Source organism: Castor canadensis, chromosome 15, assembly GCF_047511655.1.
Source record: "Castor canadensis chromosome 15, mCasCan1.hap1v2, whole genome shotgun sequence".
NCBI lineage: Eukaryota > Metazoa > Chordata > Mammalia > Rodentia > Castoridae > Castor > Castor canadensis.
Window position 1 is genome coordinate 54,502,443 of NC_133400.1, and position 26,211 is coordinate 54,528,653.

Sequence of the window (26,211 nt, forward strand, 5' to 3'; positions counted from 1 at the left end):
TGAATTTTAACACTATTCTTTTACTTGTTGGTAAAACAGACTCAGATGAACAGAATGTAGACTATACAAATAACGTGAGATTGATAATTCATTTCTAGCTCTTAATTTTTCAGCCTACACATTTAATATCCTCTGTTCAAAAGCTACAACACATCAAGAAACAAAATACGTATGAATATAATGATCCATTAGTTGCTATTCTATCAGGACAGACCACTGAGTCTGTAAAATCAACAAAATCAAATGAGTTTCAAGAAAGTCATTACATTTCAAAAAATTTTCCTCTTTATTTAAACACAAAACACATTTACAGCATGCAGGCTAACTTAAAATTATATGGCGTCTTCCTGAACCAATTACCTTTTAATGTATCTTCAAGCACTGAAAATAAACCAACATATTCCACACGGTAGACTCAGACTCTCTTCTGTCACATCATGTCAAATTGAGTTACACACAAATGAGAGTTATGCACAGTAGTTAGTTTTCTTAAATTATGCAAATAATTTAATTGATCATCATGAATAAATATTACTTTTATTTCAATGAGTTTCTCTTCTGAACCATTTACCAATACCATTCAGAGGAACATTTATCTATCTATCTATCTATCTATATATATATGTATATAAAAGTATATACATATATATATATATCTCCAGTCCAAAGAAAAAAAGAGACATTGTAAACTGAAAGTGTCAATATTCTAGATGATCAGAAAGTTCCATTTATAAGACTAAATGTTGTCTTTAATGACTTATCATAGCAGAGTTCACTGAAAACAAATTTATGAAATTTCTGACATACTTTATGAAAGTTTGAAATTATAAATAGAAAAGAACCATTAACATATTTTGAAAACCTAACATTGTGTATTCTGAACCATATGCTAGTTACAATTCATTGTCTGTTACACAGCACCAATACCCATGATACATCTTAAAAGAATCAAACTACCATATTCAGACAAAAGAGGAAAAAAAAATGTTTCCTTAATCAATATTGAAAAGAAGTTTTCATGTGAAAATAAAATATAAATGTCTATAAGAATGCAGCCAAATATCTCCTCATTTAGAAAACTATCATCATAAAGAGGACATAGCACTTTGTTAACCGTACTGCTTATATCTTGCTGTCAATCAAGAATTCACCTCAGCTTTTGGAGTGTTTGTTTTGATCAATCCTAAAAGCAACACAATCATTTTAAAGACTGCAGACTACAACAGCAACGATCTTTGACTGTTAAAAAAATAAATAAGTAAATTCATCTTTCAAATCAAAATTATTACAAAAGTGGAAATTACAGTTAAGGAAATAGAAAAATAAGCCAATTATAATCTGAGTCTTCTGACTATGGCTCCAAATTTAATACAAATATCTGTATATAAAACTTTTTCAAAAGGCTTAATTCTGCCAGCCAGATCCTAACACAGAACTTTCCAAGTTTCTTTACTGAGTAACCTTAAATACCGATTTTCTGTGAACTTCTGCTAACCTAGTTACAGTCACCCCACCCCGATGAAGAAATATTGAAATTTCTTTCCCTACTACTTTTATAGTTCCCTAAAAGAAACTGTTAACATAGTTTAATCATCTGAAGATGTGGCAAAAATTGGTACACAGTACTAATTACAGAATTATGGACTACAGCCAACAATATAATATTCTAGACTAAACAAGAAATAAATTTAACGTATGATTGACATTGTAGCAGGTTAAAAACACCTCAGAGATTTCAGACCAAAATTTACCTGCGTATTTTGACCTTTATGTTGTATCTGATCTGTTGCTTTGCATTTTTTCTCAATTTTCATAGGCTTTAAATTTAGATCAGTCAATGCAATGATCTAGTAATATAAAATTACGTCTAGTTCTATAATATCTTAATTCATTCACTGTATTAAAGATGACAAATTAGTATCTGCCCAATTTTTCTATCAGCTAGCAGGCTCACCAGAATGAAACATGGTATTTTCATTCCATGAAGCTATGTGAAGTACAGAAGAAGTGATACAATTCCTTTACCAAACTCTCTAAAACTGAGATTTACTTTCAATATAGAAAATATTTCCATTCAAAATAACTCCGCAACGAGCATCTCATGCATCTCATGAGACAACAATCAAGTGGCTTTGCTCATTCCTCACTGCCCAGTTAGGCAGTTTTTAGGTTTCAGTGCTCAAACGGTTTTACAAATAAGCTTCAGAGTTGATACAAGTAATTTTAACCCTGATTTCACATCAAGGAATTTTAAAGATACAGTACTGACCTGACATATTTTGTGGGGCATGTAGTGTTGTTCTGAGTGCTAAAATTTAAGACGTTTAACCTAAATGTTCCATTTTCCCTAAAAAAGGAAAAGCCATTTTAATAGGAAAAGAAAAACAAGTAATAGCAACTAGGGAATTTAAATTGAGATTTAAAAATAAACATACACACAAAAAAGGAAATAACAAAAAGCACAGCCCTATAAGAACAGTTAGCTTGGCACAGTGAAGACTAAATTTAAGACATGAAAGACAAACTGTGTAATAAATAGGGCCACAGCTGTAAACTGTCGTTTTTTTCCTCCTAAGACGCCAAAATTGCACTCTAGTTGTGTTGGGAAGCAGCAGAGTTTACAAGATTGAGTAGGAATAGCTGTACAGGCCAGACGTAATTTATACAGTTTTTGTTTTTAAAAAAGTTGTAATTCTACAATTCCAAGAGCGCAGAGGTTATAGTCACTGAATGACTATTTGATACTACGTCTTCTTCATACTTGAATTATTTTTCAACATCTGAAGATGGGAGAAAGCAGAGAGAAAATTATTTTACAAAGTTCATGTCTAATTAATCATGAAGAATCAAATAAGGAAATTAAATATGTGAAGTTACATATTAACATTTTTGCCAACAGCTTTGACCACTTTCTCCCCAAATTAAAAAAATAGCAATACTAATTTTGATTTCTTCTCCTTTATTTTACCTTGTAAACAGAAACTTTTATGAGTAGAACAATGTTTAAAAGGTCAGCCCTTTAATGAGTAAGCTGACATATGAATTATATTTATTTAAAAAATAAAATAATAACTAGTCTTTTAACCAGTAGACAGTGATAGTGATTCTTAAATCAAGAAACACTAATTAGCATTTAGCCGTTATCTACATGGTAGCTGTAGAAAAGAGGGGGGAGGGTGGAGTGGGGAGCTAGGGCTAAAAAAGAGGCACTATGGTAGCAAATGTGACAATGAAACAGAAAATTCCAGTGGTTACTACCTGGAGCAGCTAATAACTGCCTGCTTACCTATGCATTTAGTAAAATTCAATCTGTTCCCATTACTATGCATGTAAAACAGAAGAAGTGTCATGTAAAACTGGTAACTAACATTATCAGTGCACTGCCATCCTCCCCCAAAACAAATCCAGAGCTTTGAAATGTTTTGAACATTTAATTACATATTTATATACTAATTATCAAGGCTTGAAACGATCATTTCACTATCTCCATCATGTGCTAAACTGCCATCACCATACTAGGGTTAGCTGTATATATTTAACAAAGTGCATGGTCTATCTTCTCTGCAAATCAATTATTTAGATTAAAGGAGATTTAATGGATGAAGCCAAATGAAAGCAATCCTGTATTATAAATCAACTTTACAGAACATTGAAAAGAACTGAGAGGGGCCAAGAATGAAGGTCAGTTAGGAGCGCTTGCCTAACAGGCAGAGAGCCCTGGGTTTGACCCCAGCAGTACAAAGCCAGAGAGACATTAATTTTGTCAGGTATGATAATGTTATTTTGTCTCTATAAAAAATGGTAAGTTTTTGAGATTCATTAAATAGTTGTCATTTTAAAAGGGGTCAAAATGAGAAAGAAATTAACTTTAAAGTTACTTGGCTCAAGTTTATAAAAGTAGACAAGTCAGATTCAAAGTCAGATGGAACTCCAAAGTCTTTCTCACTTCCTTTTGAATCCTATACTGTGGACAACACATAATATTAAGTTGGTGGAAATACTGAATCCCCAGAATATTGCTTAAATCTCTACTCCAAGTTAAAGGCAGGAATGTGCAAAATGTCAAAATAAAAACAAGCAACGTTAAAATAAACTGGTCTTAATATTTGTCTGAAACAGTAACAGTAAACTATTCATAATTACTTAGTAATTTTAAATTTCCAGCGTCCCCATCTCTGGAATTTCTAGAGTTAAAATCAGACTTCCTGCCCTATTATAAAATACTAGGCAACTATTAACTAATCAATCATGTTGTAAAATATATAGGGCTAAATTAAAAAAGGAGGCTACAAAATAACATGTAGAATAGGTGTAATAAGTAATTAGAATAGTTATCAACAATTTAAACTTTGAAATTTAAAAGTTACAGTATACAGAGAAAGCTCTCAAAGAATATGCCCTATATATGGGTAGTATCTGGCTATTTTCCATGGACTTTGTGATATTATCTCCCTATAAGGAATAGATTAACACTAATTAGTTAAAAATACTAATGTGTAATTAAAAATAAATAATAAAGCTCAGAAATCTGTAAGAAAAGGTAAAAAGGGACAGAGAGATAACCCATTAGCTAAAGAAAATACAGCCAGGTGCAACAGTTCAAGCCTATAATCCAAGCTACTTCAGAGGGAGTAGACATTGGGAGGATTGTGGTTTGAGACTAGTGGGGCATAAAGTTCAGAGACCCCATCTCAACCAATGACTGGACACAGTGGCTCTGTCTATCATCCCAGCCATGTAGAGAAGCACAAATAGCAGGATCAGGGTCCAGGCTGGCACAGGCATAAAGTAAGATCCTATCTAAAAATAAACAACACAAAAAGGACTGAGGGCGTGGCTCAAGTGGTAGAGAGACTGCCTTAGCAACTGTGAGGCCTTAAGAAAAAAGGAAACATAAACTGGCTAATAAACATTTCTGGGAATCTTCTGGAATAATCTAAAAGGTGAGGGAGTATAAAAAAGATGTTTCATACTTCAAATTGCATATATAGGTATTTCAATATGGAAAATTTAAATATGGAAAAAGTTAATATACTTTCTTAAATTTTCTCTAAAAGGAATAGTTATAAACCCTGCTATATCTTAGACAGAATATCAAGAACGATTACAAATGATCCAATTAATAGCTTTAAAAATAGTAAGAACGCAACTTTGAATATACAGCATTATCTAAATCCTAAGAGTACATTTACTAAAAATCATTAACACTAATTTGAGAATTAAAAAAGTCCAAAAACCTATTTAACCACCAGTGGCTCAGTATTCCAACATACAGACATGGCTCACAAGCAGCTGCAGAGTACGAACCTGTAGGCTTGTTGCCTGTGGGCTTGTTGCGTGCTTACACCTGTTTGCCTCCTCCGCCTCGCAGTGCCACTGGCTGGCTATTCTGAACAAAAGCGCCTCCTCCACGAATTGCACTTGGATGAGTTGGAGAAGCTGCTGGATGTTGTCCAGGACGAATAGGTTTAGCTAATTTGAAAAACAAAGACTGATGTAGAATAAAGTTTAACACATGAACTACAATGACCACCTCCTCTTGTTATTCACAACTAATTCCCAAGTGTTTTATTTTTGTCTTGTTTCTCTCTCATTGCTTTTGTTATTCTTTTCTCCAGAACCTATATAAACAATCCTTAGCCTCTTAAAAAAATCTTATTCCTGCACCAATAATTATCAGAAACATGAAATAACTAGTGATTTATTGTCTTGCAATTCTCTTTTTGCTTTACTAGTATTATTCTATATAGTTTCTCTAAGCTCTGACCATCCTTGCTTACATATCTAGTTATTTACCTACTTGTCCTATTAATGTGCTTACCCCTCAAAATTCTTCTTTCCTAATGGTGCCACTCTTTGGTAATTTAGAAGATAATGAAAGACAAGTACTACCATGATGAAACATCATAAAATTCAGATGATGTTTTCAACTAAATGGAAGCATTCAAATCAAGTATGGTTTGATGGTTTAGGGTTCCACTAACCAATCTGTGCAGAATGCCCTCTTCTGGCCATATTCTTTGACCTGACTGCTTCCTTTATACGATCAACTTCTTGCTGATAGCGTTTGCGATCACGAGATGCATTTTCTTTGGCTTCTTTTAGTGCTGACTCCAAAGCTTTCACTCTCTCTGCTGTTGCTCTAAGTCGCTTCTCTAATTTAGGAAGTTCACAGCGAAGATCTGCATTATCACGTACCAACTAAGATACACACACAAAAAATAAAGATTCTAGTTTTCACAAAATGATTTGAGAAAATATGAGCATTTCATAATTGTTCTTTAGAAAAGAAGTAAAACTGTATTTTCTAGTAAGGTTTTCTAATTTAGGCAGCAACTTGCAACAATACATGCACTTCTACATATCACACATATACATTTCTCAGCAAGATACACATTTATTTTATATTTTTACAGGGCAGTCTCAATTGTTCTTTCCCACTACTAGGCAAAGACAACAAAATTGAACACAGTGCCAGGGCAGTGTTTTCTTTATTGAGGAGATGAGTACCCTCTCAGGCATATTAAAACCACAAGTAAACTTAAAAAACCCCTTCTTAAGTATTGAAGACAAGAAAAGGAAGAATGTCTTTAACCTTACTCTGGCAAAATAGATCATAGTAAGCATTTTTCTAAAAAGACATCAAGTGCGTTATTTTATTATATACTTCAGATAGTGGAACACTGTATGTAAATAGAAGAAACAAAAAAAAGATTGTATTTTAACTGCAAAAACCTGTCTATTAAATAAATTAAGAAAAGCTGTCTGAAATCCTACAGAGGAAATAACACATGTTTTCACTGGTCTTGTTTGATAATAAGGTTATTAAAAATATTAACTTCCCAGATGGGCATGGTAACTGATGCCTATAATCCTCAACCCTCGAGAGGCTGAGGCAGGAGGATTGGGAGTTTGAGGCCAGCTTGGGCTATGCAGGAAGATCCTGTCTCAACGAAACAAAAGAATGAATGAATGATTAAATAAAGACAAATAAAAATATTAACTTCCCTAGAAGTTGCTAGTGATTTCCTTATATAATTGCTTAAAAAAATAATAATGACTCAGGCTATAATTCTAGGACTCTACTTTCCACTCCTTAATTTTTGATTCTCACAATGCTGCAGGCACCATAAAAATATACTTTCTTACCTGTTTGTGCACCTTAGTGAGTTGCTCAAGATTATTTTCAAGAAAGGAGATTTTTTGCTTTTGTGCAGCACTACCTCCAGTGTCATCAGAATCAATCTCAGCACTCTGTGAAAATAAGGTGTCAAGAAGTGTGAAGACTGAAAAATTAAAGGGTCACAATTATCTAAGCTTAACTACACAAACACATAATGTAACATTATTTCATTTACAAACACAAAGAATTATATACAGTAAGCAGTACCTCTATTACCTTTTTAACTCTGGTAGCCAGGTCCTGAACAAAGAGCTTGCGCAGATTGTGCAAAGTCTGAAGTTCTTTTGCCTTGAATTCAGAACAGAAAATTTTTGGAATTCAGTCTTCAAATTCAGAATAACCATAGTAGGAAAAAAAAAGTTTCCAAAGAACACTCCCCAAATCTATTTATTTTCACATTTTTCTTACCACTGTCTCTTCCAAACCCTTTAAGTCTTGTCTTGCTTGTTCTCGTCTATCTTGCATAACCCTAATGGTGGAAGAATATACATATATATGTTCAACTCAAATCCATAAATTCTAGTTTTATTTCTCATGAGAATCAAATATTTATCTGAAAGGATCAATTATTAAAATTCAAATAAAGATGCTTATATTTAATGAATAGTTTACATATACTGTAATCTTTCAAAGAAATTTTTATATGCTTTACAGTTTCTTAAATCTATAGTATATTAGGGAAAAACCCTTGTCACAGCAATTCAAGCTATGTGAATGATTTAGTTTGTAGAATTCAAAGAATAAGGAATGGCTTAAATTTTTATTTTAAAATATGCCACATATAATAAACTGCAATTTATCTAAAATGATACTGATAACTGGGAATTACAGATATCATAATTTAAAAAAGATTAAAACATTTCACATTAAGCTTATTCTAAACAAAACTACAGATACAATTTACCAAATTTTTTGTTGTTGTACTAGGGTTTCACCTCAGGGCCTATACCTTGAGCCACTCACCATCCTGTTTTTGTGATAGGTTTTTTTCAAGACAGGATCTCAAGAACTATTTGCCTGGGCTAGCTTAGAACCATGGTCCTCCTGATACCTGCCTCTTGAGTAGCTAGGATTACAGGCGTGAGCCACCAGTACCCAATCTTTTTTTTCCCCTTAAGCATGGTAGGCAAGCAGTCTACCACTGAGCTACGTCTGCAGACCTCAGCAAAATCTTTATAAAATCAACTCTGAACTGGTCCTGAGGGTGCAATCTTTCTAACAATAGTAATTCATTTCCAAATTGTCTCTTATAATTTCAGGTATGTGGAAAATTGTAATCAGTTTATGCAGCAGATCCTAAGATTTTCCACATTACTTAATGTCACATTTTAGGTTCGTTTTCATGATGGGCTACTGAAGCAACATGGTGACAGGAAAACCTTTTTTGTTTTTGACACTACTAGGGGTTTGAACACAAGGCCTTGTGACTGCTAGACAAGCATTCTACCATTTAAGCCATACCCTTAGCCCAGCAGGAATCTAAATCTTGACCACCACTGAAATATAAGACCTTGCCTTCACAAAAGTACAAATACACATTTCACATTTTTAGACAGAAATCAAACCAACTTAGAAAACTGATACAAGGCTAATGCTTGCAATCTTCTAATACATATTTTTAATTTTTAAGTTTTAATTAAAACAATTACTCACGTAAGTTCATGTAGTTTTTTGCTTTTTTCTTGATCTGTAGCTTTCAATTTCTCATGTTCTACTCTTAGTCGTTCCTGTTCTAACATCATTTTCTGGTTTTGGCTAACAAAAGGGAGGGGGGAAAAACATAAGTTCAACTTAATAGTTTTCTGAGTTGCCATTATCAAAAATTTTTGGAACTCTCAAATTCTGTAATTTCATCTTTCAAATACCTGTTATCTTACTCCATCAGGTTAAGAAAGGGAGGGGATGACCTGGCTACTTTCATCCATACAATATTTTTCATATTTTGATTTGAAATCATGAATTTATTCTGCTCCTGGAATCCTCATCTCTACATTCACTAGGTATTAATAATAAGACCCACATCTCAAATTCATCATCATTTTGTTTTTCTTTGTTATTCTTCTCTGGTTCTTACTCAAATCATTGCAGAGCATTGTAATTTCTGTAATTTCTATGTCTGTGAATGTGGCTATGGAGGGAGAGAAAATGGCTTCTAAATAAACTAAGACAGCTTCTATTAAGAGAAAAAAACTTTAAACATCTATAATTTGCAATTAAGTCTTGCTTTAAATGATTTAGAAACTCTGGCAACTATTTGCAATAAGAAGTCTAAGCTGGAGATTATTCTCTTTTTACTGGATATTTAGACCAAAAGGCCTTAAGAAAAATTTTCAAAAAATCTGACTTATACCTTAGAATTGCTACTTAAAAAATTCTTATTTCCAAATCAAAATTATATTTTAAAATGGCTAGTTTCTAATGATATGTTGCCCATTAACAACCTATTATTTCTTCCTATCTAAAAAGACAATATTTCTGAGTTAGTTTCTAATACTTACTCTTGAAGATCAGTTATAAGTTTTTCCTTTGCTTCAACTTCATCTCTCAAACTACTGATTTGTTTTTGATGAGTTTCTCTGTGACTCTGGATCTGTTGTTCAACAGCTTGCTAAAATTTGGAGGAAAGAAAGGTATTTAAAGTCAGACTAATCAAAATTAATAATGATGGATTAAAGCCATTAGAATCCAATACAACAACAAACTTGCCTTAACTTCATTTGCAGTCTGAACCTTATTTAAGTGCTCTTTTTCCATCTCATGGACTTTCTCTGTTTAGGTAGAAAGAAAATAAAGGAGTAAAATAAGCCTTAAGATTTCCTCACATAAACCAAGAAACAAATGGGCTGACTAGCACACTTAGTTATATGTACTGTGATATTATGGAAGAGAAATGAAATTGTTTATTAACCCTGTTTGTTAATATTTACACACACACACAACTTCGTAACTTTGTGAGAAATTCCTAGATTTGTTGTTTACATATTCAAACACAATTGAAAAAGATTTCAAAGGCACAATGAAGTGCATGATTTGTTTGTCATTCTGTTATTCACATTCCTATTTTCTATCTGTGAATGTAAGCATACAACATTTAATTATACTAAGATAAAAAAGAATTAATAAAAATATAACTCATCAACACTTGAAAGAAAATACCTTGTGCTCGAAGCTGGACTAGTTCTTCACTGAGGGAATCAACAGATTCCTCTAGCTGTCTCTTCTTTTGTTCCACATTTTGAAGGTATTCAGTCAATGACTTGATTTTGGCTTCATGCTTTTGGAAGAAACATTAAGTGAGAAAAATATTTCATGCACACGTTTTGTTGTTAAGAATATCTGAAAGTAAGAAAATTTTATTGCTATATCTAAGTATATGATAAATCTGAAGGCATTTTTCATTCCAAAATGTTCAGGGCCAGATTTAAATGTAAAACAAAAAAAATTAACCAATTATACAGTACACCTTAGGCCAGTTGCAAACAAAGGTGGTAAGGTTGCAATATGAAATAATGTCTGTATAGTGACTTTCACCCAACAATACTCCCTTTCCTCCTTGAAAATCCCTATCATTGGTGAATGACTATATTTCTTAGTTGCCAAAGCTGCAAAATTGGTCCCTGGAAGTTTTGCCCACCCTAAAATTCTTTAGAAATCTTCAATAGTCACATGAGTTTCATCTTTCTAGTAAAGTTCTACATATACACATATGTATGTATGTACATATATACATTTGTTGGCAAATAAACCCAGTTAAATCATTCAAGTTATACTGGTGCTAGACTAGGAAAACAATTTCATAAATAACTAAATTAAGTCTTTTTTACATTCCTGAAAATAATGTATAGTAGTGTCTGAAAACCCACTTATGTGGCTATTTTAAAGATGTAGCACACATACTTGAGAGATTCGCAGCTGGCACGCTGCCAGCTCCTTTTCATTCTCTTCCATTTTTTTGTTGCTCTCTGTTTGTGTGCTTTCCAACTGCTTGCAGCGTTTCACCATTGTTTTTACTTCTGACTTCATTTTGCTAATGTAGAGTCTCGCAACAGTGAACTCTTCATCTATCATGCCGGTCCCCTCAGGTTGCTGCGAGAAAAAATACGATGCTCAGTGTTTGTTTTTCCAATTAAACTAAAAAATTTTGTAACAAAATAATTTTAATATTGCTCAACAGACACAGGAAATCTGAAATTTACCTTTTCTTTTTATTGCTTTAATAAAGGGTTAGGTAGAGCTTAAAATTTTTTAGCTTTTTTTTCATATTGGTGTTTTTAAAACAGGGTCTTGGTATTAGCCCAGGTTGGCCTTGAACTCATGAACATCCTGCCTCAGTCTCCTGAAAGCCTGGATTATAGGTATGCACCAAACCCTGCCTGCCTTTCCTGTTTTACAACTTAAAATAATGTTAATGTGTGCCTACAAAAAAAAGTGAATATAAACTTAAAAACAATCTGATGAATTCTACCCCCTAAGACCTCTTCTATAAAATCAATGATAATTTGTGTTTGTTCAGATTAAAACTGAACAAGTCAGAGGATGTTTAGGTAGAATGGATAGGATGATTTTTAAGTTCAACAAGGAAGAACTGTAGTCACTGTACATTCCTAAACTTTTATGGGCCTTCATTAAAAAATTCCACTACAATATTCAACATCAGTCAGGTGTGGTGGCACACACCTGTAATCTCAACACTTGGGAGGCTGAGGCAGGATGATCTTGAATTTGAGGCCAATATGGACTACAAAATGGCACTCAGTCTCAAAGAAAAAAAAAAAAATTCAATGCCAAAATTACAAATGGAGCTTGGGAAGAAAGAAGTCTTTTTTTTTTCTGCCAATATGAATTCAAGAAAAACTCCTGATGAATAAACTACTACCAAAAGGTTTGAGGATACAAGATTAATATAAAAGTCAACCATCTTCTATAAACCAACAATGAATAACTGTAACATAGAATTAAAACACATGGGGTAGAGACGTAGCTCAGCAGTAGAGCACTTGTCAAGTATGTAGGCGGCTGGGCCCAATCCCCAGCACTGCCCCTCCTCCCCAAAAAACCTAATACATAGTGCCATTTACATTAACACATGATCTATAAGGAAACTCCAAAATACTTATAAAGGAATATAATTTCAATGAAAACCATAGCATCTTATTTTGTGAATACTGATAAACTGGTTCTAAAGTTTATATGGAGAACTAAAGAACTCTGTATAGCTAACACAATACTAAAGATGAACAAGACTGACACTAAAGATATTGTACAATCAAGATAGTGTGATCATCACCTCTATCCTTGAGGGATAAATTTCAAGATGTTCCATGGATGCCTAAAACCCTGCATAGTACTGAACCTTGCAATGCTATATTCTTTTTTGAACATGCGTATCTATAATGAAATTTAAGTTTTAAATTAGGCACAGCAAGAGATTAACAACAGTAGCTAATAAAATAGAAATTATAACAATTATAAGTTCTAACAATGTACCATAAAAAATATTAAGAACTTATAAATTATTTACTTTTGGGATTTAACATTTAATATTTTCAGGTCATGGTTTGCTGCAAGTGACTGAAGCCATGGAAAAGCAAAACTGTCGATGGGGGTGTGTGGGTGGGGTGGGTTACTGTGTAATACTAACAAAAGACAAGACAACTAGGTCATTGGAATATCCTAGAGAGCTCAGGAATAGATCCATACAAAAACAATGAGTAGATCTGAAAATGTAACTCTGATAATTCAATGGTACAAGGTACAAATGGTGCTGTAAGATCACATCCAAATGTAAAAAATGAGTCTTAATGTAGACTGTACACTTTACAGAAAAATTAACTCCAAATGCGTAACAAACCTTAATGTAAATGCAAAAATAAGAGAATATCTAGGTGGCCTTGGTGATGAGTTTTTAAACAAAATATCAAAACCACAATCCATGAAAAAAGCTGCCAAGTTAGACTCCATTAAAATAAAACGCACCTGTTCTGCAAAAGATACTGTTAAGAGGAAAAAAAAAAAAAAAGCGAAGCCACAAGGACTTATTTTGAAAACATAATAAAAGAACTCTTTAAATAATAAGAAATCAAACAACCAAACTGCAAATTAAAGTAACGAAATAACACTACACATCAGGAGAATGGCTAAAATCCAAAAAACTGACACCAAATACTTTCAAGATTCAACAATCAAGAACTCTCCTCCAATGCTGGTAAAAATGCAAAATGCTGCAGCTACTTTGGAAGACACTTAAAGAGTTTCTTAAAAACTTAGTGAACAACTGGGTTAGGGGTCACAAACCTGCAATCCCAGCACTTGAGGGTATGGAGGCAGAAGGATTATGAGTTTAAGGCCAGCCAGGGTTACAAAGTGAGATCCAGTCACAAAAATATAATTATTTGATTAAAAAAAAAAAAAAGTAACACTAAAAAGCTAGTACACAGTCATGCGTGGTGGCACACTGTAATCCCAGCACTGGAAAGGCTGTAAGCCTGGACTACAAAATATGTTCCAGTCTACCCTGGGCTACATACTTAGAGGTTCTGGGTAGTTAAGCATAAGAGATTTGTTACAGTGTCAAATTATTTTGAACAGTACCAAAACGGTGAAGCTGTAACATTTATAAAAATCCATACAACTGTAAAACACAAAAACTGAAATGTAATGTTAAAAAAAAAAGAGTGGACCTTATCAAAAAAAATTACCTGTAAAAAAAAAAAAATACTTAAGCACCTCTGTTTTTTAAAATACCTATCTGAAAGACTGACTTACTTTCAAAATGCAATAATGGTATAGTGAAAAAGATTTTTTTCCTAAAGGAAGTTGGTGAATCGTCAAAGCAAAATTTGAACACTACCTTTCTAGTGTTCAGTGGTATGAAAGAAATGTAATTTTCTTCTTTTAACTCTTAACTCCTGGTCTAGTGTCTTTAATCATTGACAACGTCAGTCCACTAACTGAGGAACAACATTCCAGTATCACTAAGATTCTCTTCCCTTTGGCCAAGTTGAAATCTAATTTTCTATAGCACAAGATTTCCTTGTGTCTTTACATTCCACATAACTTTACCATAAAAATGGTTAGAGCAGGCTGTTCAGGCTGATAGTGAAGAGAGCAAGATAAGCCATCCATTATTTCCCTTGTTTCAAAGGTGAGTCAGTATGAGGAAATTATAGGACTCACAAGAATCCTTGCCTCCCTCAGCAAACAGCAACTTTTTCATGTTATGTGCACGTTTTTGCAGTTAAGTCTTAGTTTGCTTTTCTACTCAAAGCTATTAAATCTATTATGTCTACTGGATCACTAATATATTTTACCTAGTATCTAATGCTAACATAACCAGTATTAGCCTCCTTTAAAAGGATAAAATAAAAGGCACAGATAGCTGGAAATGGTGGCCCCTGCCTGTAGTTCCCAACTACTTGAGAAGCCAAGGCAGGAGGATCACTTGAGCCAGTAAGTTGGAGGCCAGTCTGGGCAACATAAGCAGACCACATTTCAAAAAAAACAAAAACAAGGCATAGGGTGAGTGTGGCAAAATTTAAAAAAATTATAACTGTTATATTCATATATATTCTTTACTATTGTATATATAGATATTCATATATTTTTACTATTGTATTTGAAACATTTCACGTTAAAATTTTAAAAAAGAATTAATTATGCATTGCTCACCATTTTTCTTTATTTAAACATTTCAAGAAATCACAGGCTACTTTATTTATGAGTTTTCCCAAGCACCCTCACTGATGTTCCAATCAAATACTTTTACATATGGTAATTAAGATGATTTCTAAAAGCAAAATCTTTAGAACGTTGTAAAGAGTTAAGTAGTAAACGAAAATACGAGTTGAACACAGACAATTCTGTTTATTATTCAGCTGTTTTATTTACCTTCACATCATTATTTCCCACGGCGATGCCTATTTCTGCAAGGTCTTTTAGTAAAGATGCCATCATCTCAGCTGCTCGCTTCTTCTGGTGGTTGGTCATTTCCTTGAGTTTCTGAAGCTCAGCATCTATACTTGCTAGAGTTGCCTATAGAACCAAAAACAAACAGATGAAAACTCAACTGAAGTACTCATGGGTATTTCAAGTTTTCCACCTAGCCCTTACAGGACCATGTGTTTTATCTCATGTTTTTAATCTATCTATTAAATTCTGGGTTAGCTCCAAACTCAAACTTAAAAAATATTTTAGATTTCACAGACTTTGCAAAGTAGCTATCTTATATCCCATTCAGAACAGGTGGTCTGACTAATTGCACTACATTTTTTATATTGGGTGTTTTTTCCTAGAAATGGGAAACTTGAAAATTAATTAGATATGATTAACTAGATATCACTTATTGCTATATCCCAATTTATTTTTGAAACTTTTAAGTCTGAGCAAATTAATGTTAGAATGGAACAAAATTTACTATGTGGTCAGTATGCTTTTTTCATCTATTTTCTCACTAAAAAGAATACACTGAATAATAACTATGGCTACTTTTGATGCTGTAATATAAGCACAAGCTAGTGATAAAGTAGTATTACTGAGTTTACTTACTGTTAACTGTACATTTAAAATAGCTAGCTTACCAACTACAAAGTTGCCAAATTTTGCTAAGTCCAATTCAATTTGGCCCACTTTAAAACTACTGAGATGACACATTTTTAATGCAACATATTCACCTTAATATATTTATTCCACCATTTCATCTCCCCCATCCCTTCTCTCTTCTAGTTATTTTCAGACAGGGTCTCCTAGATTTTTTTTCGGTCTAGGGCTGGACTTAGACTGCGATTCTCCTACCTATGCCTCCCATGTGGCTGGGATCACAGATGTGACCCATCACCCTTGGATTGTTTACTGAGACGGATCATGATAAGTTTTTGCCCAGGTTGGGTCAAACTGAGATCCTCTTGACCTCTCCCTCACAATTAGCTAGACTACAGATGTGTGCTACCACACCTGCCCGCATTTCAACCCGTTTCTTCTGTTGGTTAGTAATTTCCTTAAGCTTTTGATCTCCGTAGCGTAGTGCACTCGGTTTAATTTATGACGCACTAGCTTTCCTGCAAGTCTCATAATATGGCACACTTCCACCATAAATGTCTAAATGGCCAGGCATTTTCTCTGAGGGTTGAACCATAATACTGCTTAAAAATATAAAAAGATGGTAAATGCCAGGGGTTTCTAACTCATTTTACTAACAAGGTAGCTTTGACTTCAGCTCCACAACACAATTATAACTGTCTTAAAATCCACAATCAGTGGACAAGGACCAACATCCAGAGTTTTCCTACCAAATAGCAATTAGGTTTGCTAATGATGCAACTTGGGAAGAGTTATGTCTTGAATCTCTATGGCATCAAATTTAAACAATTAACTTTGGAGATTTAAAAGGGAAAACGAGGCAGGTGCTGGGGGGCTCATGCCTGTAATCCTAGCTACTCAGGAGGCAGAGATCAGGAGGGCTGCAGTTGAAAGGCAGCCGGGGCAAATAGTTTGAGAGACCCTATCTGGAAAATACGCAACACAAAAAAGGGCTGGTGAAGGCACTCAAGATGTAGGCCCTGAGTTTAAGCCCAGGTACTACCAAAAAAAAGGGAACAAACTCATCAGGGATAGGAAACCTTTTTTTTTTCTTAACTGCTAGAAAAAGGTTTTTTTAAAAATTTTATATCTGTCTATGATTTTATCATCACAAACAATGTGATAGATCAATGGTAGGTGACCATTTTCTGTGAAGAGACAAATGGTAAAGATTTTAGATTTGGTGGGTCACAACTCTTCAACTCTACCCTTGTAGTGCAAATGCATGAACAGGTAAACATGGCTATTGAAATTAATGGCCCTGCTTGGTGGTGCTGCCTGCAATCCCAGCACTCAGAAGTCTGAGGCCTGAGAATCATCATTTCAAGCCCAGCCTGTGCTCAGTCATTGCCGCCTGGCAGGTGGTTTTTGTCTCCCACCCTTCCTGGATTCTGATAGGAAACCTTTTAAATGTGCTATTTCATTGTGCTGACACTTTCCTTTAGACAAGTAAATGCAGATTAGGAACCAGGGGGTGGGGCAATGATAAACTCAACTCTAGGTGCTGATTTCTCAATGAGAAGCTACAGTTAAAAACAACAAAACATAAAAATGGCAATGCTGAAACAATCCTAGCTATATACTGCTTCCGGGCATCACTATTAGAAGTTGGCAATCACTGCCCTAAAGCAAACTACTAGAGACCATAAGATCCTACTACATTGTGCTGGGAAGGCACTGTTCCACATGGTGGAATAGTCCCCACTACAGTGAACAAAACATAAGTTACATGAAGTTATATATCCTTATGACTACTCTTAATTCATTTAAACATAATTTACTTTTAATGTGCCTTTCTTAACTTGTAGTTTGAACTAATAGCTCTATGAAGCAACTAGGAGGTTTTAACTTTTTTGTTTTAAACATTAGGAATAGTCAACATCTTTTAAATTAGCATTTAAATTATATATTAATGTACCTTTATGAACTAAAATGATGATTCTTCTACCTACAAGGCTTCATATATATGGGGAACTGAGGTTGAGATCTGAGTTCCCTAAAACTGATGCTATCAATACCTCAAGCTTATATAGAAATAATTTACTCAAAATATTTTTCCAATTAATGTTGATTGTTCTAAAGTACTACAAAAAAACACAGAACTGTATCCTACCGATTTCTGATTCAATTCATCACTAAGCAATTCATATTCCTTGGTTTTGTCTTCAACTTCCTGAGACTTCTGATCATAATTAACAGCAAGTTCCTCTAAGGCCTGTAAAACTTCTTTTACTTCTTCTTTAGAGGCATCATTTTCTGCTTGAAGGCGATTCAGTTCAGCTTGCATATTGTCTTGATCCCTTCTGGTAGATGCAAGAAGCTATATGGAAGAATAAAATATCGATTTTTACAAAAAGTATTAATTTAAAAAATGCCCATTTGCTCCACCTTTTCTAAGCACAAAAGAAATGTGGATGCTGAGTATGCCAACATTTACTGATTCCACAGATTCACTGAATACCTACTATGTGCAGGCACTGTGCTAGAACACACTGGGGGAGATAGAAAGGAAGTAAAATAACACTTTGCCTTTGAAGGTCTAGTAAAAGAAGACAGGTACAAAAATAGAGGTAATATAAGAAGAGCCATAAAAAAAAAAGACAGGACAGATAAAGCATTTGGTAGTATAGGATTGGAAGGTATTTCTGGAAACTATTCATGGAAAAGTGGGTTAGGACAAATAGATTTTTTAGTCAAGTGCAAATTAATGTAATAAAAGGCATTCTAGACTCATGAATAATGTACACAACACAGAAACACAAATACACAGATCTGTTTTGGGCAACTAAGGTGAGATGTATGCCACATGCCTCAGAGAAACTTGGTATCAAGCATATAAATTTGAACTGGAGGAAAGACAAGAGACTAGTCAAGAGGCTACTACAATCATTCAGGCCCATGACTTTTTTATTAGAGATATTTGGAAATGTGTGGGAATGATAAATTATGGAAATGTTGATAGCAGATTTAGGAGTCAGGGATGCTAAATGTCCCATAATGCACACGACAGAATGGCAAAAAAATTACCCAACCTCAAATGTCCAGTCTCTTTGAGGAACAATGCTATAGTTGATTTAAGTATAAAGATGAACTGACCAGAATTAATGTCACTGAGGATGGACATCTCTTGCTGTAATGGTGCAGTCTTCATCTATCCTCACCCCCCCCCCAAAAAAAAAACTTAAATAGGGACTTTTTTTTCTTTCCCCCAATAATCTCACTGCTGCACTGGGCAAGATAAAATGAGGATCCAAACTAGGAAACAGGGAAAGAGAAATGTGGACAGATGGCTGAAATGAACAGACTGGATGTGGACAATGGTAAAAAAGTAAAAAGGGTTTTTTTTTGGTGGGGGGAGCCGGGCAGTGCTGAGGATCAAATCCAGAGCCTTGCACATGTGAGGCAAGCACTCTATCATTGAGCTATATCCTTAGCCCTAAAAAGTGGCTTTATTCACGTGACATACTCATTCCCACAAAAAGCTATATTGAAAAAATTATTTAAAGCAAAATCAATGGGATCAAAAAAACAACATGCTTGCCGGGTGCTGGAGGCTAAGGCCTGTTGTAATCCTAGCTACTTAGGAGGCAGAGATCAGGAGAATCAGTTTGAAGCTAGCCTGGGCAAATAGTTCACAAGATCCTATTTAAAAACAAACAAACAAAAACACCACATCACAAAAAAGGGCTGGCAGAGTGGCTCAACTGGAGGCCCCGAGTTCAGATCCTAATCCCAGTATTGCCCAAAAAAAAAAAAAAAAAAAAAGTGCCAGTATTTTCTTCCCTTAATAATCCTTCAGACTTGTATCTTATGTTTGAGTGAATGAATGTAAGAAAAAAAAAAAAAAGTTTATGGTAGAACACTTACTTAGTTAGCTAGCATGCACAAGGCCTTGGGTTCAATCCCCCAGTACTGCCAAAAAACCCCTCCTATGTTTAATATACTTCTTCCCTCCTATCTGTATGTAAATATTTATTAGGGGAGAGTCTAGGTTACTCAGGCCACTGTTAAAAGTCTTTCTCACAGATCAGTAAGAAATGTCTAAGGGAGAACAAGATGATAAACAACATTATACTGCAACACAAGTGAAGTAGAAGATGGTTAAGAAGTCCAGGAGGTTTCGCCCAGGTAGGCCTCGAACTTACAATCCTCCTGCCTCAGCCTCCCAAGTGGAAGGATTATAAGCATGTGTTATTGCTCCTGGCAAAAATATTTTTAAATGCTCTCCTCTCTTCCTCAGGTGAGTTAAAACACAAGCTTTAAAAATAAACAAAACCAAAAAGCAAACAAAAAAAAAATCTTAAAATGAAGTTAACTGTACTTCAACTGATACTGATCTCATGTAATATTTGCACAATAGAGCATGCACATATTCTAAAAATTTTAAATTCTCAGCTCTCTAGATTCCTTTATCATTTACACATGATAATGACAATAAAGCTTTTGTGGACAAAATCATGAAAGGTATTCGACTCACCTCTTCATTTTTCTTGTTTCTTTTGGTGGTATTGTGGGGTTTGAACTCGGGGTCTGCCACTTGCTAGGCAGGTGCTCTACTACTTGAGCCATGCCCCAGCCCTTTTGGCTATGCCTGCTGAGTAGCTGGGATTATAGGTATGAATCACTACACTTGGGTCAACTCACCTCTTCCTGATCCAACATTTGTGTCTTCAGTTTCTCTACCAGCTGGCTCTGTTGGTTAATCTCTTCATCCTAAAAATTTTAAAGTTTCCAGTTAACAAAGTAGCTTATAACCTAGTTTTGTTTCTAATCATAAATCCTGAAATTATTGCTCCCCCCAAAAATAGTTCAGAATCATTTCTCCAAATTCTCTTAAGAAAATTTTATGTTTATGTTAGAGTACTTACCTAGCATGCACAAGAAGGAATTTCTTTCAATTATCAACAATGGTAACATACTTACCATACAATAAGGAAAAAAGGCTTGTTTATAAAAGCCATTCATTAAATACATTACAAAAAAGGGCTTAAAAAACCATTTAAAGCTACTATTGAAAATAATGGTCACACAGTCACTTCAAACATCTTTGCTTAAAATACATAAAAATACTAAATTTATTTTCTTCTGATCTCTACCCTCTTGTCCTGTCTTCCTTTTTATTAAATTCCTAATTTGTTGTTTTCACACTACTGGCATTATTGATTTAAGCAAAGCAAGAAGGTATAATTCCCACTATACTCTATTTCCCTCCCTCTCTTTTGTCATTTCATTAAGACTCTAATGATCTGATGCCAAACATCACTGGGGACTGAACTCCTGGCTTTTTGCATACTAAAGAAGCACTCTTACCACTGAGCCACAGCCCTAATCCTTATATTTCTTTCTTATTTAATTTTTGAGATAGGGTCATGCTTACTTCCCCTAGGCTAGTCTCAAATTCACATTCCTCCTACTTGTGCCTATACATCAAGAGTACAGTTTCTATTAACACATGATTTTTTAAAAGTAACAGTAATCAAGGAAGGTATATTTAGATCATAAGGCCTCAAAAACTGAAGTCCAAAATCAAGATTAAAATGCCTACCTGTATCAATAACATTCTAATACAAAATCAGACCTAAGAAAAATAGTACCTTGTCATCAAGCTGTTTGTACAATTTAGCAATTTCTTCTTCACACTTTCTTCTTTCAGCATCAGTAAAACTTCCAGTAACTCCAATTGTGGCTGCTGGTTTATCATTGGTAATAGTAATGTCTTTATCCACTGTGAAAGCTTCCAAGTTCGCTTTTTCTTTATCAAACTGTTCATCAATAGGCACTGTCTCCCCTGAAATAAGATAACAAAATGTTAGCAAAAATCTACACATCTAAAGCTAATTTCAATTTTACTTGATTTCATCCCTTTTTCTCCCTATGTATTTCTAAATAATCTGTATTTAAATTCACTCTTTCTTCTGCTCTGGTCAACTTGGCTGCTGATGTTCCTTCCCCACTGTAGTTATTAGTTTCAGGATTTGTTTGACCTTAAGAATTTCTTCAGTTTCTCTGCTAAATTTCTCATTATGGTTACTCATTGCCCTTTTCATTTCATTGAATTGTCTCTCTGTATTTTCCTCTAGTTCATAGACCTTTCTTACAATAGTTATTCTGAATTCTTGGTCAGGCAGTTCTCTTACCTTCATTTGTTTAAGTCAGTCACTGGCACTTTATTTTATCCTTTTGGTGATACCATCTTTCCTTGACTAAATTTTGTAATTATGCTTTGATTTCTTCACATTTAAAGAAGTACTCAGGAGGCAGAGATCAGGAGGAGCATGGCTCTAATAGTTCATGAGATCCTATCTCAAAAATACCCAACACAAAAAAGGGCTGGCAAAGTGGCTAGCTGTAGAGCACCTGTCTAGCAAGTGTGAGACCACTGTCAAAAAAAAAAAAAAAAAAAAGTAGCTACTTCTTCTCGTCCTTACAAATGAGGTTTGTCTAGGAAAGCCCATCACCAGTCAGTCAATTCAGAGATCTGGGCAGGCTGCTTGGTTCTGAAGCTCAGGATCACTGCAGTGGGGCAGACTTGAAACCTGGGGCCTCAGAGTTCTTCCCAGAGCCCAGGACTACTGAAGTTGGAGATCAAGTCTACTTCATAGGCTTAAAGCCTGGGACTTATGTTTGTGGGCACCTGTCTGGAGTATGGGGTAGTGAGAGCTTGTACAGTGCCAGGGTCTAAGGCAACAGCCTATGCTCACTTCCTTTTCTTTCTCCACATTCTATGCCACCTGTGGTTAAGGATGGATGTCACACAGATAATACAAAGCTGTCCTTCCTGTCTTCTTCATTAAGTTCCTTCTTACTATTATGCTACAAACAAGCACTGTGACTTTTCAGCTGGTTTCTTAGCTCTTGTGAAGGTATATTCATGTGAATAGTTATACAAATTGGTGTTTTTGCTTGTTTCTTTCTTTTTTTTTTGATGAGATAAAGAGTCTTGCTACATAGCCAAAGCTCTCTGGGAGCTCTCTATATAGTTCAGGATGGCCTTGAATTCATAATCCTCCTGCCTCCACCTCCCAAGTACTAGATGTACAAGCACGTAATTTCAGTTCTGTCTCTGAAATTTGAGTATTTGGAATACCTGCCACCCCATTCTTGTCATACGACCTTGTCATTTTATTCCTTATCAAAACTTCATCTTTACAAAATAGCCCTGAATCTGTATTTAACAAACTTAAAATGAGAAATTCTTAAGTTATTACCATTACGCCATCGGTTAAGCTCATTTTCAAGCCACTGAATGGTGTTCCTTAGGGTCTTATTTTTTTCTTTTTCCTTTTCATACTTCTTTTTCCACTGTTCTGCAGTTAACTCCACATTGACACAAACTGTGTTCTTAATTGTTTTGGCCCTAAGAGATGTAATTGTAGGAAAAAGAGGATATGACTGAAATTATTTTTGTCATCTCTAAGTAATATATGTAAACATGGTTAATAGTTAAATTGTCCAATTTTTGTCCAGCTTTCTCTTAAAACTAAATACTAAAAGCTATTATGTATAGTGCTAATTCAAAACCTAACTGAATTTGAGTAAGCCCCCAAATCTTTGAATAGTTGTTAAAAAAAAAAAAAAAATGCCAGGCACCAGTGGCTCATGCCTGTAATCTTAGCTACTCAGGAGGCAGAGATCAGGAGGACTGCAGTTCAAAGCCAACCCAGGCAAATAGTTCTTCAAGACCCTATCTTGAAAAAACTCTTTGTAAAAAAAGGCTCAAGGTGTAGGCCCTAGCCCCTGAGTTCAAGCCCCAGTACTGTGAAAGCAAAAACAAAAACAAAAATAATCCACTAAAAATAAAGAACAAGGTTAGGATGTTTTCTCAATTCATTTGCAAGAATGAATTAAGAAAATTAATTAGCACTGGTCTGTGGTGATCATTATTGATTTTCCTGAACTAACCATTTCATATAGATTATTTGAACTCATAAAATATAACAGGCTTAACTGTTATATTTAAAAAAGGATTATTTTTTTGTCAGTCTTTTACTTTAAATTCAAATTCTTATTTTCATTAATGGTGAATTAAAGTTTCTCATACAAACTTGACTACAGTTAACAATAGACTGTAAAATGTATGAAAAGTTAAATAATCCACTTTAAAGCCAATGAAAACTTCACTCAAACCTAAGCAGCTTAAAATATGGACCTAGCTCCTATTATTTGTCTCTCAATTAAAAAGTAGAAGATGTAGCACACTCTCAACATGCACTGGATTGAATAGTAATTTCTTTGACAACAAGAAATCTACTATACTTAGGTTTTATATTTCTTAACAACAAACCTTTGACCAAATAGGAGTGTAGATTTTGTTTCAGACTCGTTGTATGATGATGGAGAGCAGCAAATTACAATAGTGGTTCTACAGTTACCACCTAAGGAATCTTGAAGAATTCTTGTCATTTTACTATCTCGATATGGAACATATGTCTACATATAAAAACAAAGAAAGAAAATGTAGACCATCAATAGGCTATTATATAACAAACTGTGTCATGTAAACTTGCTACTTTAAGTAATTACAAAGCAATTTTAGTTATTTTAGCAAGCTTGATATTAAGATGGAAACTAGGATACATAAATATTAAAAATTTTTGCTGGGTCTGTAATCCTAGCTACTCAGGAGGCAGAGATCAAGAAGATCACACGGGCCACTGTGGGCAAAAAATTCTTGACAACCCACCTCAATCAATGGCTGAGCAGGGTGGATACCTATCATCCCAGCTATGCAAAGAAGCACAAAAAAGATTGTGGTTGGTCCAGACCAGGCATAAAGCGAGACCCTATCTCAAAAACAACCAACATATCAAGAGATGGAGGTGTAGCTCAAGTGATAGAGCACCTGCCTAGCAACTATGAGGCCCTGAGTTCACCTCCCACTACCATCCCACCCCTCCAAAAAAACTCTTAAAAAGACAACTTATTGTAGTAAGTTTCTCATTCTCACACTCATGCATTCATATACATCTATATTAAACAATTCCCCATAAAATAACAGAGATACGTATACTCACACTACCCTCAGCCAAAGCAGAAATGACATTTCCAAGAGCAGAAAGTGACTTGTTGATGTTCTTAGCTTCATCCAGCACAGCACCTTCAGCTCCAGTTTTACTAACCTACAAATAAGATCCACAATAATGAAACAAAATTACAAGTTTAAGATGATTTTCCTTACACTTTATAAATACAAAAGCTTCATGGTGCTATTTGTCAAGCATTTACTCTAAAGGTACTACTATTCTTGGAATAATTCTTCTAAGAACTTGGTCAAACTAGTTGCATTAAGAATGTGATTAAGGAGGCACTAAATTTTAGTTTTAGCTTGTACTCTTGAAATAGCCAATTTACCTGTAAATTTGCAGTTTTCATTAAATTGTTAAGTCTCTGCTACATTAGAAAAGAGAAACCTACAATTTGCTAAAGCATAATAGTAATGTAACTAGCTAAAAAACAAGACAATAAAATAAAAATTAAAAAAAAAATAATTTAAACACACTCTGTAAGCAAACGTACTTCTTTTTTAAAAAATGTAAATGTCTAAAGACCTATGTTAAAAATAGGTGAGAAGAGTAAGCAATGCTGGTTGAAGGAATGGCTTCTCAGAATTCACAAGACTAGAGTGTGTCTTTGAAAGACGTGAATAAGGCTTGAATAGAAGAGGACAGATACATCATTTTAATAAGAAGAAACAAAATCAGCAAAACAGCAATAATGGTCACAGAAGTCCATATTAAAACATTCAAATGTATTCTGATTTAATATAAACTAAAATTAATTATACAGTATAAATGAAATAAACATCCAAAGAAAAGAAGTACAGTCAACCCCTGTATCCCAATTCAACCAGCTGAGGATGGAAATATTCAGGAAAAAAAACCTGTGTTTTTAACTGAACACATTCAGACTTTTATTCTTGTCATTCATCTCTAAGCAAAAGAATAATTATTTAAAAAGCATTTATATTGTATTAGGTTTCATTAGTAATCCAGAGATGATTTAAGGCATACAAGAGGATATGCATAGGTTATATGCAAATACTATGCCATTTTATATAAGAGCCTTAAACCCTGGGGTGGTTTGTGTGTGCGTCTTGAAAACAATCTCCCACGGATATTAAGGGACAAGTGCACAACAAAACAGGAAAGGACTAAAGAACAGTTACAGTTTTAATCTCCAATATGGATAAAATGAGACACCAGAAACTAAAAAATGGATGCTTAGTAAAGTTTATTATGACGTATAAAGATGTATGATAAGAAACATACATCTTAAGTCAAAGATAGTATCACTGGTTGAACAAATATAGTCAAATGACAGCAATTTGAAATAGATAATTTATTTAATCACAAAACACTGACAATTAAAATTTTCAGATTATCAAACTCAATTTTACAAGTTTTTAAGAAACAATAGTGAATACTGAGAGTAAGTCCCAATTTAAGGTAAAGTTT

The 26,211-nt window shown here is 34.3% G+C and overlaps 1 protein-coding gene across 1 annotated transcript in view; it reads right to left on the reverse strand.

Annotated features, from left to right (window-relative positions):
- Positions 1-262: 262 nt before the first annotated feature.
- Positions 263-26,211, reverse strand: part of Kif5b (kinesin family member 5B) — a 45,226-nt gene continuing 19,277 nt past the window's right edge. Inside the window, exons 9-26 of the mRNA XM_020157318.2 lie at positions 24,772-24,876; positions 24,042-24,187; positions 22,966-23,114; positions 21,352-21,545; positions 20,402-20,470; positions 17,871-18,077; positions 15,071-15,214; positions 11,081-11,269; positions 10,340-10,457; positions 9,890-9,951; positions 9,682-9,791; positions 8,837-8,938; positions 7,592-7,652; positions 7,400-7,471; positions 7,150-7,254; positions 5,985-6,201; positions 5,308-5,472; positions 263-2,780 (exon numbers count right to left, since the gene is read on the reverse strand). Coding sequence (XP_020012907.1) covers positions 5,342-5,472; positions 5,985-6,201; positions 7,150-7,254; positions 7,400-7,471; positions 7,592-7,652; positions 8,837-8,938; positions 9,682-9,791; positions 9,890-9,951; positions 10,340-10,457; positions 11,081-11,269; positions 15,071-15,214; positions 17,871-18,077; positions 20,402-20,470; positions 21,352-21,545; positions 22,966-23,114; positions 24,042-24,187; positions 24,772-24,876 — 2,181 coding nt within the window. The 3' untranslated portion in view covers positions 263-2,780; positions 5,308-5,341. The remainder of the gene's footprint in view (positions 2,781-5,307; positions 5,473-5,984; positions 6,202-7,149; positions 7,255-7,399; positions 7,472-7,591; positions 7,653-8,836; positions 8,939-9,681; positions 9,792-9,889; positions 9,952-10,339; positions 10,458-11,080; positions 11,270-15,070; positions 15,215-17,870; positions 18,078-20,401; positions 20,471-21,351; positions 21,546-22,965; positions 23,115-24,041; positions 24,188-24,771; positions 24,877-26,211) is intronic.